Here is a 15,845-nt window from a genome sequence, read left to right as displayed (position 1 = left end):
CTGCGATGCCCAGGGCAGGCTGCTGCCAGGGCGTGTAGGAGGAACGGGTCCCCATCCCATCTCCCCTTGGGACAGGGTTTGGCTCGGATCCCCTTATCCTGGATCAGTGGCAGTCCCGCGGTCCGTAGCCAAGATGTCGTCCCCCCCACCCATAGACATATTTTAACTGTTTCTAAAGAGCTTTTATTTTCCATTAATTTCATTTTAGCCCCTGGAAGAAGCAGAGATTTTGCTCTGAAGGGCTTTCCCAGGGAGCCAGCCCACGACCCCAAAACCTCCCGCTCCAGTCACACCGACAACCCACCACCCCCTGGCCCCCGACATGAGGGCTTCACCCCGGCTCCAGACCCTACGTACAGCTCCAGGATAGCAACGACCTCAATATCTGATGCGGTGAGACAAAGGGTTGTTTTATTTTCTTCTGCTGTCCCGCAGAAGCGGGGGACTGTTCTGCTTATTTGTATGTTTTATTCGGGATGAATCATGGCACCGAGCCTGGCATTAATAAACCTGACAGCTCCTTGCCGGGTGCAATTGCAGCAGTTTTGATAATGAAGATATTACTCCAATGAGCTTGGGGCAAAACAGTCTCTCCTGATGGCTGAGACATCGCCGTGGGGAGCGATGATGTGCGGCCGCCTTCCCCGGTCCCGGCACCCCTCAGTGATTGGCAACGGGTGCTCCGGCTCTGTGGGAGTCACTGCAGAAATGGTGGCGTTGCCTCTGGGTGGCTGATTGCGGACTCAGCAGTTCCCCCCAGCATGTTCCCCCCTCTGCTTCAGGCCCATAACTAAGGGCTGGCAGGTTTAACCCTTTCACCCTCACCCCAAATGTGGGGACGTGGTACCCCCACCAGCAGCAAGGGGGTCACCTGGAGCAGCGGCAGCATGTCGGGGGGAGCCTGCAGCACACCCATGACCCCAGAGCAAGCGCAGCACTGCCTTTATCCACAGCAAAGCAGCTAAAAAACCCCCCAAACCCCGGAGTTTCTCCGGCATACAATCTCCTGCCTATATAGAGGGCACGTACTGCCTATATACCCGGCGTACAGCTGGTCAGGGCAGGAGGTGGTGGGGTCAGTGGTGGCAGTCTGGCTGGCAGTCCGTAGTCCCCGAGCCCCTCGGGCTGTTGGGTACCTGTACCTGCAACTTCTTGGTCAGCAGCTCCTCACAGGGAGGTGGCAGGGGCCGCTTCAGCCCCTTGGTGGAAGAGCTGGATGCGTCTTCTCCTGCCTCGCCGAGCTGCATCCCCAACCCGTGCCGGGGCTCTGGGGGCTGGTAGCCTGTCTGGTTGGGATCTAGGGGATCTCGGGAGAGGAGGATGCAGATGGAGGGGACGTTCTTGTGGACGGTCAGGTTCTGCGCTGGGCCACTGGGCAAGGGGTCCTGGTTCTCCCAGACCTCCAGCACGGTTTTGTAGCGTACCTTGGTGACCTGGTGAAGACCTCCCAGCTTCCGCTTCATGATCTCCACGCAGGTGATGGTCTTAGTGACAGCCCTGCCGCAACCACTGAAGACGATCTGCCGACTGCCCTTCAGTTCCATCTGGGCCATGGCGAAGTTCATCAGGTTCCTGATCTTGCTGCCCTCCTTCACTTTCATCTCCACCACGTCTGGGGGCAGGTCGGGGAAGGGCAACGGGCTCTCCTCCTCTGACGTCCTCACCTTTCGGAAGTTCTCCATCCTGGACTGGGTGATGGGCTTGGCTCTCCCTCCTTCGGCAGCCATCCTTCACCTCTTCCCAACGGATCCACTTGGGCTCCTAGCCTCCCACGACCATAGCAGGGCTGACTCCCACAGGAGGGCTGAGTTTAACCCTCTGTCCCTGGGACCACCAGCCCCTTCCCCTCTCCTCACCCGGGGCTGCCTGCGGAGGAGCCGGTAGCAGGCTCGGTGGCCGTGCTGGAGGCTGTCCCCCGGTGGGGACGCGCCTGCAGGATCCCCTGGGTGCCCCCTGTCACTCCCAGCAGGGACGACTGCTGCCTCCAGCTCTCGGTGATGCTTGGGCTCCTCCGCTCCCACTGCAGCACTCGCTTCTGCTGCTCTTTGCTTCATTCTGGACTTCAGCAGCCCCCAGAGCTGTTCTGTGTAATTAGCAGATCCTCCCCCTCTCCCTCCCCTTCCTCCCCTCCTCCTCCTCCCCTCCCTCAGCCTCCCATCCCAGCACCCTGCCTTCACCCCTGAGAGCCCGGAAAGGCGAAGGGTAGAGCAGGGAGCCTGAGTCCCCAGCCGGGAGCACGCAGGCAGGAAAGCAGCAGGCAGGGAAGGGAAGAGGGGAAGGTGGAAGGCAGAGAGAGTAGCTCACTCTTGCCTTCATGATGCTCACGGAGTCCTGCCCCCTTAAAGAGAACCTAGTCCCCTCTCTCGGTGCTTGCTCCGCTCAAGGACGCCAAGTGCTAACTGCGAATGTCAGCAGAGTGTGGGCAGCCGGCCTGCCTGCCTCCCTGCCTCCCCCCTGGCAGCATCCCCAGAGGGATGAGGAGTCCCAGCCTGGCAGCACCCAAGGATGGCACAGAGATGGAGGAGGTACTTTGGGAAAGCCTGAGCTCAACTCTTATTAGCCATCAGAGAATCTCCTGAAACCCGCAGCCAGGAGAAACCCTGGCAGATGGCATCACGGCTGTGCCCAGCTGTGGCATGCACTGAGTGTGCTGGGGCTCTGCTCCCCCCGATACCCCGCAGCCTGGCTCTGCCCGCAGGAAAACCTCTCCCCATCCCAAAAGCCGCGAGGAGCAGATGTCACAGCAGAGCAGATTTTCACGGGTGATTTCTCTCCTTCCTCCCTCCCTCTCCCCGCTGCTCTCCCAGCCCCTGTCCCTCGCTCATCTCCACATCCCCAACACAGAGCTGCCTCCCACAGGGTCACCACCCTATTTACATCCCAGGAAATACCTATTGCAGGCCAGAAGATCTTTCTGCCCCCAAACCCTTCCCTGGGCAGAGGCTATGTCCCTGCCCCAGGCTGGCCCTCTGCCTGCCCCTGTCACCTGGCCTGTCCCCTGCCCGCCCCCTGCGCCCCCGGACTCCCACCCCGCTGGCCAGGGGATCATTGCACAGTGGAAAGACATGCCGAGTATTGACTTGCAGTCAAATCTTATCGCTCTCTGGAGGCTGCTGGATTGTTTTCACTCTGAGCAGGGCTTGAAAAAATACATAAATAAATCAATCTATCTGATGCCCGCGGAGGTGAAGGCAGGATATGGCCATACCCTCCTGGTCGGGGCAAACCCCTGCATCCCTGTGGTCCCCCAAGCAGCTTTCTGTGGGGATCCAATCACCACATCGGGGTCCTGGGGGGTCTGCGGGCGATGGGAGGACAGCACCGGTGCGGGATGCAGGATGCTCAATCCAAGAGCAGCGCTGTGCTGGAAAACCCGAGGGGATGGGAACATCTTTTCCCCATGAGGCACCTTTGGCACAGAGCGGGGAAACTTGAGGCAGGGCACGCAATGGTCCCATGCTCACCTCCAGCACCTGGCAGTAGATTCAGGCTTTGATCATCCCCTGAGTCCCGCCCGGCACTCTGCAGTAGCAAGCATGCCTAGTCGCTGTGTTTCCACCATGAATCTCTCACTTGCAGGAGACAAAACAACATTGTTTTTTCCCCCCTTTTCCACTCAATGACTATTCGTGGCATCCTTGCAGAAGGTGCTCAGCTCCATCCTCGGGCAGGCAGGGATGGCTTAAGTCTCTTGGGGTAATTGCTGCCTTCAGAAGATGCTAAAACTCTAGGAGAATAATTGAGAAGGATTTTAGCAACCGTTCACAGAGCATACGTGATTGAGGGAGCCGAGAAATCCCTCCGAGTCGTTGTTCAAGTGTGCCAACAGCCGCCAGCAGCACAGGAGAGTGATGTGGCCACCCAGGGCCGGCAGCACCGGGGCTCCAGGTGAGCCAGGGCTACTCAGAGCTGAGCCTGCAGCCAGGTGAATCCCTGGTGCTGGCTGAACCAGCCAGCCCTTCTTTCCTGGCATGGGCCCAGCTCCTACCACCCATGGCCCATTTTTTGGTGGCATCAGGGTGCCTTCCCTGCCTATCAGGTGATAAAAGCGGCAGTAGCTTCTCCCCCGCCTCTAATTGCTGCTTAACAAACTCTGCTCATTGCAGCCTCCAAAATGGAGGCAGACAAGGAGCAATCACAGCCGAGCCTTTCTCCCTCAAAGGGCTCACTCCCCCCACCAAGGCAAAGGCTGCAGCAGGGGGGACAGTAATGACAGGGTCTTGCTTTTCCTTTGCAGTGCTTAAAATGTAAATGAAATTCATTATTAGCAACTCCATCGCTAATTACCATCTGAAGCCATTCATTAGCCTGTCAGCTTATTTGTTGGAGGACAACAGAGTGGATCGGTTATTCCAAGTGAAGGAACAGCTGAAATGAGCTCCGCTGCAGCAAACAGCAGGGTGGGAGAGGGAGGGGAGCAGGGATGGGGGGACACAAAGGCACAGACAGCCCCAACCATGGCGGGGGACCAGGAGAAAACCACTGGAAAAGAGGATGGGGAGTCATTTAAAATGGAGAAGAGGCAGATAGTAAAGGCAGAAATGGAGAAAAAATAGGAATAAAGCAATTACACATCTGTCTGTCCTCCCTGAGCATCCACTCTGGTCACACTGGGACACAGGGACCAGTTTCTTCCTCCCTTTCCCCATTAGTTTCTCTCTGAGCATCCCACCTCCCAGCACCAGGGGCTGCCAGCACCCCACAGGGCTGGGGGTCCCCCATCCCTGCAGGACCCTCTTGCCTGGCCCTAACCCTGCAGGAGGTGTGAGCTTGGAAGGGCCACGTGGCAGAGGAGCTGAGCAAGGAAGGCTGGAAGTGGAGATGAAGAAGGCTGCAGGGAATGGCACAGAGACAGAGGTGACAGCAGCCCCAGCCAAACCTGGGAAAGGGAGAATAAAAACCCCAGAAACATGTTCCTAACAGAGAGCAGGGCAGCTGGAAAGGAGCAGTAACCTGAGCCCCTGTCCCCCACCTGCCCTCTCTATATTTTCTTTCATCCAAGGTGGCCCTGCATGGGGGCAGGTCGGAAAATCGAAGCATCCGATACAAGGAAAGTCTCAGTGCCACCATCCATCTCTGCGTCACATCGGCCCAGCTCAGGTCTCAGGCACTCATCACATTGCATTCAGCAGCAGGCTGATGCCCAAGCTGATTGCAGCCCTGGGTGAGAGGGTGCAGATGGACCCTCGGGGTGCTGCAGCTGTAGGGATCCCCCTGCCCTGATCCTAACTAGGGGCTGGGAGCTGCTGCTTCCCAGGACCAGCCCCCAGAGGATGCAACCCTAGGTGCAGGGGCTCTCTCAGGATGCCAGAGGAACCCTAGGATAGCACCAGCTCCCCAATAACTGAGCTAGCAAGAGAAACCCCTTGTTCTTACCACAAATAGAAAACAGTAGAGCTCAAAATAATCCTTACTTTGAGCTGGCAAGGAAAACAAAACAAAAAAAAAAAGAAAATCCCTTTTATAGAACAAGTCCTTTTGCAAAGCTCCAGCACCAGGAGCAGAGAAATATTGTGAGGGCCCTGAGGGCATTAATAAACCCTAGTGGTCCTGACCAGCCCCACCTGGGACCCCCCACCCACATCCCGCCCATGGCCCAGGAACTCTATTTAAGCTCAGCCCAGGGGCCTTAGTCCTAGTCTGAGCTATGTTGTGGCTGGTCTCTAGGTTAGCTGCAGCTCTCTTTAGGCCTGGTTTTTGCTGGGCTGAGTTTTAGCTTATGGATTGACCTTGAACCTGACCTACAGGTTGATTTCATGGCTTGGCTTTGAACCTGTTCTGCTTGCTGTAGACTTACTGGTGGAACTGGACTCCTAGCTGAACTTCATCAGGTAGTGTGGGATGGGCAGCAAGGCTTTTACCCTGGCCTTGTGTTATCCCTTGGCTCTGCAGACACCCCCCATGAGCAAGGGGAGCACACATCCATTTCATTTCTGAGCTTCTCTTCCTGTAAAGCCTGCAGGCAGATGGAAACCTGGTGGTGCTGAGGGTGAGGAGCAGCTCTGCAGTTGGCCATTTCTGAAGTCTCAATGAGATAGGAAGGTGCTGGGGGACCTGAGGAGGCAAAGAACCAGGTATGGAGCAAATCTAGATGAGAGAAAGCTTGAGAGACAAGAAATAAGGGGCACAAAGCGGTTCCCAAGGTCCTGGGCGCAAGGGCAGGATCTCCCGGCTGAGCTGTGGTAAAACTGGGGCTGAGCTGAGGCTGCCAAGAAATCCTTGCTAGGGAGTGGGGTTGGGGCTTGTGGCAAGCCCCAAACCCCGGGGGCATGCAGCTGCCTGCAGGGTATGCATCTGCGTGCAGGCAGGGCGAGCACAGTACTGCAGTGCTCCAAGTTTCAGAGCACCCCCATGAGGTCTCACTCATGGGCAAGCAGCAGCGCTTGGCCAGAGTGGGGACCCACAGCCGCATCTCCTTCCCTTGCTGTTTGGGTTCTTCCCCTTTCCACCCTCTCGCACACAGGATGGAGCTGGATGTCCTGCTCTCTGCTCGGGGTCCAAGACCCAGAAGGTGCTTAGAGTGGACAGCTGGGCCCTCAGATATGGGGTCATCTGTGGCATGCCTGTTTTCCTGCTTCCCTCTATTTTGCCATCTGTGAAACAGGCATTTTCCCCATTTCTGCCAGGTTTCCTTCCTAGCATCCCTGCAGAGAGATGCTGTTCATCTGCCGAGGGTCTTTGGCACCTGGGCTGCGTTTATTTTGGTGTAAAGAGCCATCTAGCCCTGCTCTTTGCACCTTCCTGTGGTGGGATGTGGTCCTCGCTGACCCTCTGTGCCCATGAAGTGTGATAGTGTGCTGGTACTCAAGGTTGGACCCTGGGAAGGATGATTTAGTTATCAAATAAAGCCAGTTTCATGACATTGCACTGAGGCAGGAGGTCCAAGTGGTCCACACAGGGCTCATTGCAATGATGCTGAGGATGACAGATGTTTCCTAGAGTCCTCCTTGTCTTGCTTGGAGCCCTCAAGCTGATTTGGGGTTTGTCCCCTTTAGGACCTTTTTGTCCCTGTCCCAGCCCACCCAGGAGTCAGTCCGGTCCCTTCCCTTTGCATCCCAGCCTGGGCATTGCTGGCAATGCCATCAGCAGAGCTTCTGCCTTCTGTGAAACCATGAATTGCTGCGTGGAGCAGCCCTGGGTGCAAGGCAGACCACCGTGGGAACCCAGGCAGGGTGATGGGGGGCAGTGGGAAACTTCCTGCTGGGGGTCCCCTAAATTTGGTCCTGCTGGGGGTGACATGTGGGCTCCCTTGGCCTCCTGGGGACAGGCAGCCTGGGCTGACCTGGGAGATCTGTCCCCCGGAGCCCCATAGACCCCAGGTAGGAATTGCTGCACCCCTGCCCATACAGAGCCCCCCAACAACCTATAGGAGCCCCGCCCCTTTCCGGCGGCCCCGCCCCTCCCCGCTTTCGGCACCAGGACCCTGGACAGCGGCTACGGCTGCTCTCGCGAGATTTCCTAGCTGCCCCTAGCCGGGCCGGCGGCAGTACCATAATATCGCGAGAACACGGCCGCTGCGGCAGGACCAGCGCCGGGCGGGCGGCCGCCGCCAGCACCCGCCGCGGGACGGGTCGGGTCACGCCACGCAGGTTAGTCCCGGGGCCGTGGGGAGACTGCCACGGAGGGGAACGGTCGGATATTCTCCTCCTCGAGGGGGGGGACCGCTCTCTGCACTGACACCACCCTCCCCCCCCCCCCCCGCAACCTCCCTGGGGGGGAGGGGTGCGCGGCGTGGAGGTGCCCACGGCGCCGCCGGCACCCGCGTGGGTGCCTTCCTCTGCCGCCGAGGACCGAGCGTGCGGAAGCGCCGTTCTCCCCTCGCCAGGCTGCTGCTGGGAGGCCTGCGCCGGGATGGGGTGGGGGGGAGGCATGGGGTACGCAGCCCTGCGCCCGTGGAAACCCACGGACAACAATCCCCGACGGGGCCGAGCCCTGCTTGCTCTCCCCGAGCAGCGCACCGTGGGGCTGGCATTCCAGGCACCCAGAGGGGATGTTGGGGTTTCTCCTTGGTGTGCTATTGCATTACAGCTCCCCCCTCAATTCTGTAAAAAAACCCCAAAAAACCAAACCCAAACCCCTAAATTTTACAAAACCCCTTTGTTTTTACAAAGCTCTTGCAGCACTAGGGCAGGTGCCGGGTCGGGGGACACACCTGGCCCTGTGTCCCTGCTCCCGATACACGTGCATGGGGGCCGAGGCGCTGCCTGGGGAGACGTCAGCCGTGCAGACGGTATTTATAGCACCGGAGGGATGGAGACGTCGTCTGTGGGCTGCTGTCGGATGTTGGGAGATGGCACGCCGGCGAGCCGCGGGGGTTTGCTTTGTGTGACCGGTGCCTTTGGTGCTGGGTGATGGTTGTAGGGGGGGCTGCCCCAGCAGGGACCCCCCCCAAATCCTCCGGACCACTGCCCGTGGGACCCCATGTCATGAGAACTGTGTTTGCTGCTGCCATTCCTCTGCCTGAGATAGCCCTGAGAGGGCAAAACCTGCGGGCATGTGGGGATATGCAGAGTGGCCATCTTCATGCTTTTAATTTTTGTTTTAATTTTGCATAATTTTCGCTGCTGGGACAGGGCTGAGCATGGCATGGGGGGGACACTGTCCTGGGATGTTGAGCTCCCCCCTCTCCCACCTGCATGATACTGCACAAGGTGCCAAATGACATGAGTAATCGTTAAGCCAGCACTCAAGTGACTCATTAGTGACAATCAGCACTGATTTTTTTTTTTCCAGCTGATATTTTCAGCTGATTTCCCTGCTTCTGGTTTCTGGCTTGAGCTTGCAGAGATGGGAGTTGTGATGCCATTGGGAGGCAGCCAGGTAGTTCCCTGTGCTGGAACTCTTTGCAAAAAGAAAAATTAATTAAAAAATTAATTGTTTGGGCTAGGTAATGAACTTAAGGCAGCTGTGGGCAGTTTGAAATTCTCTGGTGGGGCTGCATCCCTCCCATCCAGCCTGGCCCCTCTCCCAGGGCTGGATGTAGGTCAGTCGGGAGTGGGAGGTTAAGCCCGTGCCCTGTCCTGCATCACTGGATCTTCTCTTAATCTTCCGCTTTAACTGGTGTATAAGCCTGGTGCCGTAGGGGCTGGGATTTATTTTACTGCCAGCCAGGTGCCGGCAGTACGCCTGGATGTGTGAATACCGTAGAGTGTCTGCATAAATAAAGCAAACTGCCCTGTGACAGTGCTGTCCTTGAGCTATTTTGGAGCTGGGGGGAAGGTGAAAGCTCTTCGGGGAGGTACCTGATTGCTTCATGTCACTTTTTCTCTTGTTTTCCTCCAGCTTGGTCAAAGCTCCTGGGTTTTTTTCCCCCCCTACTTTTCCTGTGGAACGAGGAGGCTGAGCGTGCGCTGGCATGGCAGGTACGGGGGGTCTCTGGCGGGGCTGCCCCTTGCCTCTGAAGCCCATCTGGGGCTTTACTGGCTGTAATGTCACCTCGTTAGTCCCCAGTGGGGTTGCGGATGTCCACGCTTGCAGGATCCATGTGGCCAGCGAGGGCTAAATTTATCTTGATGCTTGTGGGTAGGTTGGCGGTTATGAGGGGGAATCCTTAATTCCTGCATGAAACTTGTGAATCCTCGGGACTGAACAAGACTAGGAAGCCTCTTGATTTACGTTCAGCTCTGTGCAGTACCCAATGCTGGTGAAACTTTTTATTGCAGAAAAAGTGAACAACTTCCCTCCCCTGCCGAGGTTCATCCCCTTGAAGCCATGTTTCTACCAGGACTTCGATGCGGAGATCCCACCGCAGCACCGTACCATGGCCAAGCGGCTTTACTACCTCTGGATGCGTGAGTCACAGGGTGGGAAAGGGCTCGGGCGGGTTTGCGTTTGCCTCTCCTGAGGTTCCTTCTCTGGAAAGCACCAGTTGAAAGAGCAGAGCAAGATCGGGGAAGCCCTTTTGCCCCTCCGGGTCTCGGTGTCTCCTGTTAAAACCTGTTGGGGTTGGGATGAGGGCTGCGGCATCCCACGTGCTTCAGTCCTTCCAGCCTCCAGGATGGAGGTGTGGCGCTGGCTCAGCATCCGAGGGCCACTGGTGACCTTGATGTCCTGCTGGAGCCCCTAAACAGGGGAGCCCAGGGCTTCCCCCAAAGCCAGGTCTTGCCTGTTCCTCTTGCATGCCTCTGTGTGCCGTGCTGTGCTAACAGAGCTGTCGCCGTCTTCTAACTCTTAAAACTAGCCCGGATCTCTCTTGCTTACCAGCCCCGGGTGGGAAGAAGAACCGGAGGGACAGATTATGCCCCGACATATGTGGGAACGTTACTGAATATGATGCTAATTGTTGTGTGCCGCTCAGGGCAAGCTGGCACCATCATTTATATTTTTATTTAGAAGAGCTTAGTTCCTTAATCAGGTGTTTTCCCTGAACTTTGGAAGCATGTCAGTGCCTGGGGAGTACCCTGTGCTTGGGAGGCAGGTTATGAGGAGCTGAGCCGGCGCGGGAGAGGTCGGGCGTTTCTGCTTTCGGCACAGTGCCAGGCTGGCACCCCTGCGGCAGTGCCTTGCCTTGGCTTTTGGGGACCGTGTCCCGTCGGGAAGGTAACCCTAGGGTCAGGTTAGTGTAACTGTTCTGTGAAGGGGGAGGAAAAAAAAATAAGTTGTGCTTCCCTGGAGAAGCTGTCTTGGGGGTGTTAAATCCCCTCCCTGTCTCAATCTGGCTGTTCTTGCTGTGCTTAATTTAATAGAGCTTGGTTCTTGCTCCAGCCTCTCCCGCAGCACAAGCACCAGCTCTGAGCCAATTGCTTATTAGTTTCTGTCTCCGGAGCTCCTCTCTGGATCATTTTCTCCCCAACTCCCCCGCAAGCACCCAGCCAGATGTAAGCGCGGAGAGGCTGAAAGGTCCCCTCAGTGTCCTTGGGGGCTTTAGGGAGCAGCGAGTGCCCAGTCAGCCTGGCCATCTGAGCTCCCTTTCTTGCCAGCTGCAGCTCTCTTGCAAGCAGTGGTGGGAGGGATTTAATTCTCGTTAGAATAATGAATCATTCTCAAAAATCGGAGGCGTCAGAATGCAGATTAGCCTTCTCTTTGTCCTGTGTCTGCAAAACTGGGCTTCATAGTAATAACCCTTGTATTGCTTAACCCCGAGCAGGGGCGGGAGAAGCCGAACGTACCACCCCGGTGAACTGGCGAGGCAGGGGGCGGGGAGTTCAGGACTCTGAGCTCGGGGAGCTCTCACACAAGTTTCTTCAGTGAAACTGTAGCTGGAGGCAAGTGAAAAAGCTTTGCTTGGATTCCTCTGGTTTCCTTCTGTTGGTGGAAACATGCCCCGGCTTGCTGGCAGCGGGAGGATGCGGCTCTTCCCTGTCCTTGACTCCCCGCGAGCCCTGGATCTGCCAAAGACATTACAACTGAGCAATACTTTTTTTTTTTCCCCCCTCCTGCTCCTCAGCTGAGATTAGAGCTCCTTTGGCTGACCACCTTAATTTAAGTGAAGTTAAGGGAAATCCGGCTAGGGTACCACACCGCTGCCCAAACCCGCTGGAGGTCAGTCCCGCATGGGCATCCCTGGGGTCAGGGGGGGGTCTCTCGTATCGCACCAATGTCCTCGTGTGCGTGCTACTCTGCTCCCTCTGTGTGTGTGTGTTTGCAGTGAACAGCATCACCTTGGCGGTGAATCTCGTTGGCTGCCTCGCATGGCTGATTGGAGGCGGTGGAGCTGTTAATTTTGGACTGGCAATTCTCTGGCTCATTCTCTTTACGCCCTGCTCCTATGTCTGCTGGTTTAGACCTATTTACAAAGCTTTCAAGTAAGTGGTCACACTTGAGCCCGGCTTCTCATAGTCGTCTTTTTTTCTTTTCTTTCCCTCCCAAACAGTTAGCGCTTAGCTTGGGGCATTGCCTGAATACTTGGGGGAATTTCTGCTCTTTCTGTCCAGCCCTTCAGCTTTACTTTTGAACCTTCAAAGCAAAGATGTTTGGGATTTCCTGAGGGCCAAAACCCCAACCATGCGATATAAAGACATGCTACATGTGCCTCTGCGCAGCGTCAGGGGGAGTGGTGAGGATGCAGTTGGGGTGCCCGCTTTCCCTCCCATCCCACCCATCCTTCTTTTATATTTTTCCACAAGTCCTCAAGGTGCTTATATCAATTATCCGTGCTGCTGAGGTTGATCCCTGGTGCAGTATCCCCAAATCTAGAAAAACTGGGGGTGTATTTCTTCCCTGTGTGGGAAGGTTGAGTCCGATGGTGGGGTGGTGTGATGTGAGCAGAGAGCTGTGTCCGAACATGGATGCCCTCCTGCCTGATGCACAGAGCTGGCCGAACCACGGGGAGGGTCTGATGCCCCTTCCCCACCTTCAGCCTCTTGCAGTTTCTCCCCTGCCTGTAGTTTTGCTCCTGCTGTCTACAGGCAGCTTCGCTTCTCACCACCCTCTCGCTAAACCACAGCTGCTTCTGTCCCGAAAAGGTCTGAGACATGGGAGCATCTCCCTTCCCTCACAATGCAGCAGAGATGGAGGTGTAGGGATTGACCGAGCTTTCTCTTGCAGGACAGACAGCTCCTTCAGCTTCATGGCCTTCTTCTTCACCTTTATGGCCCAGCTGGTGATCAGCATTATCCAGGCAGTGGGAATCCCTGGCTGGGGTGTCTGGTAAGGAAGATGATGTCACTGTCGCGTTGGGTGCAAGGACAGTCACCACTGAGCTGGTGCTGTAGCCTCTTGGTGTTTTGACATCCTTGGTGCTTCAGCGGTGTCTCTCCTTGGGGGAGATGGTTTGAGGAGCTGGGGGGGCTGTCAGGGAGGGATGCTGGCAGGCTGGGGTGTGTGGAGCCGGCCGGGAAAGCTCCAGGCTGCCAAACAGCCCGATTGTTTTCATCTCCTTGCAGTGGCTGGATTGCAGCGATTTCCTTCTTTGGGACCAATGTGGGGTCGGCCGTGGTGATGTTGATCCCCACCGTCCTGTTCACGGGGATGGCGGTCTTCTCCTTCATCGCCCTCACTATGGTACGGTGGAGATGCCACGTTGCTTCGGGGAGCCCTTGCTGCTTACCCTGGAGGGTCAGCATGAGCTGCAGTCGCTCACCACCTCTGCGTTTTCTTTTTCTAACCTGTTACAGGTGCATAAGTTTTACCGGGGAAGCGGGGGAAGTTTCAGCAAAGCCCAGGAGGAGTGGACCACAGGGGCGTGGAAGAACCCCCATGTCCAACAGGCAGCGCAGAACGCAGCGATGGGAGCGGCGCAGGGGGCCATGATGCAGCACGAGACGCAGTACTCGGCCACCCCGAACTACACCTACTCCAACGAGATGTGAGCAGCAGGACTCTGTCCTTGGGCGAAAGATCTGGGGGGAAAGGGAGGAGGAGGAAGGCTGAGCTGAGTTTCTGCAGCTATTTCAGAAAGTCAGAGTGTACCATAACGGTGGTTCTTTTCCCGTTCTTTGTAACAAGATTGATTTGGATTTTTTCTTTTATTCCCCCCCCCCCCCCCCCCCATTATTGTCTTGAGCTCTTCTTTTCTCCTTTATTTTTCACTTTGAAGAGGCCATGAGTTGACCTGCAGGGCTCTTGTTGTGTGTGGTAGTAAGTGTACATTCCTGTGTCTTCTTTTTCCCTGTGAAATAGTGTATGGTGGTGGTTTTTTAATTACTGTGGTGATAGGTGTATGTTTAGAACTACATCAGCCAAAAGCCCCAAAAGGGAAAGATAAAAATAGCAACCAGCACCCATCTCCCCTCTTGGAACAAGCCCTGAACCACAGGTTTCTGATGTGTGTGTGTGAGTTGTTTTTTTTTCTCTTTCAGTTGGTAGTGTCCAGCCACTCGCCACTGTCTCAGCAAGGGCAAGCAATCCCAGGAATTCTCCCTTTTCTTTTGCTTTTTAACTAGCAGGTGGCTGGCTGATTTAGCATTAAAAAAAAAAAACCAACAAAAAAGCAAAAAAAAAAAAGAAACCCTAAATCCTGCTGTTGATATGCTGGAAGCCAAGAGATTCCTAATCTTCACCCTGGCTCAGGATCTACAACTTCTCTCAGTGTGTGGTGTTGTAAATGAGTAGTTTACATTTTGATGTGGAGGACCAGTATTGGTGTGTGACCGCGGGCTGGAGCCCCGGTGCACTGTGTGTGCGCGTGTGCATGTGTCAGGGAGTGAGGACAGGTTTTCCCTGCGGGATACAACCAATCCTGTTCCAGACTCTGCATCCCTGAGTCTGGGTTTTTTTAAAGATTTCTATTTTGAAAAGCAGCTATAAAATTGGCAGAGTTTCTCAGAGGACCTATTCTTGGGTAAAGCTCTGGGTCAAATCTTACCGCCCTGTGTAAGTATGTACAACCAGTCTTACTGCCTGTGTAAATAGCAAGGATGAGATTTGTCCCTGTTAGCTCTCGAAGCGTGCACTAATTCAAGGCTTTTTAGGAAACCTCCAGGCTGGTGGGAAAAATTCCTGCTTACTTAAGCTTCTAAAAAGCGCGGTGAAACACGGCGCTGTTTTTTTTTCCCCCGGTGCAGAGATCCCTGTTCCTGTCAGCCCCGAATCCTTGCCCAGTTTAGGGGAGGTCAGGCTTTAAATACTGATCTTGCACCTTAGTGGGAGGCAGCTGAGCTCAGACTAACACCTCTTGGGCTGTGGCAACTGGGGAAGGTGACTGGAAAAAAATCGGTTGGTAAATGGGAGCTGGTGGACGCAGGAGTAGGGACCCTAAGTTCCTTCTCAGAGATGCTTTTTAGCCTCTAAATGCACTTTAAATAAGCCAAATTTTTTTCTCCCAAGTCCTAGAAAAGCAGCCCAAACAGAATCTGATCCTTGGCTCAAATATCTCCTGCCCGCTGCAGGCAACGAGCCCAGCATGCCACTAGCCCCCAGCCCCTCCGGTGATGCTTGTCTGTGACTCCTTCCCATGAGAATCACCCCAAAGAGGAACTTCTCTTTTCCAGCAAAGCCCACCAAGAATAGTTTCCTTTTTTTAAGTTGTTCCGCAGTAGGCAGTCGTCTCTTGACAACACTAAAATGCAGCTAATGATAAAATGCCTGTCTGTGTGTGTATATATACATGTATAAAATGTAAGGAGAAAAGTAATCCTTTGCTGAGCCTATTATGTACCTAATCAGGTTTAAATATTGTGCAATTCCTTTCTAGCTAGCCTCAAACTTACTATGCCAAATCACGTGCTCTGTCATCCATGTCTGAGAAATGATGGATTAAGTGACTTCACCTTTTGCATTCACAGTAATAAGATGCATAAATAATAACTGTAACGAGCTCTAACAGACATTGCTTTGGCATCTAACCCTCCTCTCCGGTGCGTCTCCTAAACCTACGAGCGTGAGCGCTGACCGCTGAAACGTGCCCCTCTGGCTCCGGCTCCCCTCCCCTGCCAGCAGAAGCCCGGCAGGAAGCCGTACCCCTGCTCTCACCGCGCTTATTTTTAACCTGCGGGGACTGGTTGTGATCAAAGCGCTGTGCCGCTGAAGCCCACAGCGTGGGAGAGCTGATGCTCAGGTGTTTCTGTGGCCGGGTGAGGTTTTACTGATGGGCTCTGCTGTTTCAGCGAGGTCCTGCTGCTGATTTTTATGTCACGGAGGCGGTGAGGGAGAGCTCTCTGCTTCTTGCCTGAGCATCTCGGGAAAGATCTGCCCCAGATGTGCTGTGCTGCTGACAATAAACGAGCGGTTCTCCCCCCTGCCAGGGAACTTGCTCCCCTCCAGGCCCCGCTGCCTCTTGTGGGGATCCAGCAGCGGCCACGCACCCATGGGCCACCCTCCTCTTCTCTACCCTGTCCCCCACTCCGCAGTGTTTGTCCCCTCGCAGCGAGTTTTCTGTCGCCCTCTGCGGTACCCGACCCGTGCCACAGCACACCCACCCCCCTAAACAGCTTTCTGAGGAGCCGCCCGCCCTTCCAGGGCTGTCT

At 55.5% G+C, this 15,845-nt stretch overlaps 2 protein-coding genes across 2 annotated transcripts; one reads left to right on the top strand and one right to left on the bottom strand.

The window, feature by feature from the left end:
- Positions 1-298: 298 nt before the first annotated feature.
- Positions 299-2,021, bottom strand: RPP25 (ribonuclease P and MRP subunit p25). Its single transcript, XM_054836655.1, has one exon. The coding sequence runs from the start codon at positions 1,725-1,727 to the stop codon at positions 1,077-1,079; it is 651 nt and encodes a 216-aa protein (XP_054692630.1). The 5' UTR covers positions 1,728-2,021; the 3' UTR covers positions 299-1,076.
- Positions 2,022-7,465: 5,444 nt separating this feature from the next.
- On the top strand, positions 7,466-15,222 carry SCAMP5 (secretory carrier membrane protein 5). Its single transcript, XM_054836654.1, has 7 exons — positions 7,466-7,589; positions 9,283-9,362; positions 9,663-9,791; positions 11,588-11,744; positions 12,487-12,588; positions 12,825-12,942; positions 13,056-15,222. Exons 2-7 carry the CDS (start codon positions 9,356-9,358, stop codon positions 13,248-13,250), a joined length of 708 nt encoding a protein of 235 aa, XP_054692629.1. The 5' UTR covers positions 7,466-7,589; positions 9,283-9,355; the 3' UTR covers positions 13,251-15,222.
- Positions 15,223-15,845: the final 623 nt, after the last annotated feature.

The sequence above is a fragment of the Grus americana genome, chromosome 10 (assembly GCF_028858705.1).
Source record: "Grus americana isolate bGruAme1 chromosome 10, bGruAme1.mat, whole genome shotgun sequence".
In the NCBI taxonomy this organism is placed as follows: domain Eukaryota; kingdom Metazoa; phylum Chordata; class Aves; order Gruiformes; family Gruidae; genus Grus; species Grus americana.
Note: the sequence above shows the minus strand (reverse complement) of the source record. Positions and strands in the feature narration are given on the sequence as shown.

What these genes read in the sequence shown, in the direction of transcription:
- RPP25 (XM_054836655.1), bottom strand. Translation starts at nt 1,727, where the DNA reads ATGGCTGCCGAAGGAGGGAGAGCCAAGCCCATCACCCAGTCCAGGATG.
- SCAMP5 (XM_054836654.1), top strand. An exon ending in CCTATTTACAAAGCTTTCAA is followed by an intron (nt 11,745 to 12,486) that starts GTAAGTGGTCAC and finishes TTTCTCTTGCAG; the next exon opens with GACAGACAGCTCCTTCAGCT. An exon ending in CCTTCATCGCCCTCACTATG is followed by an intron (nt 12,943 to 13,055) that starts GTACGGTGGAGA and finishes AACCTGTTACAG; the next exon opens with GTGCATAAGTTTTACCGGGG.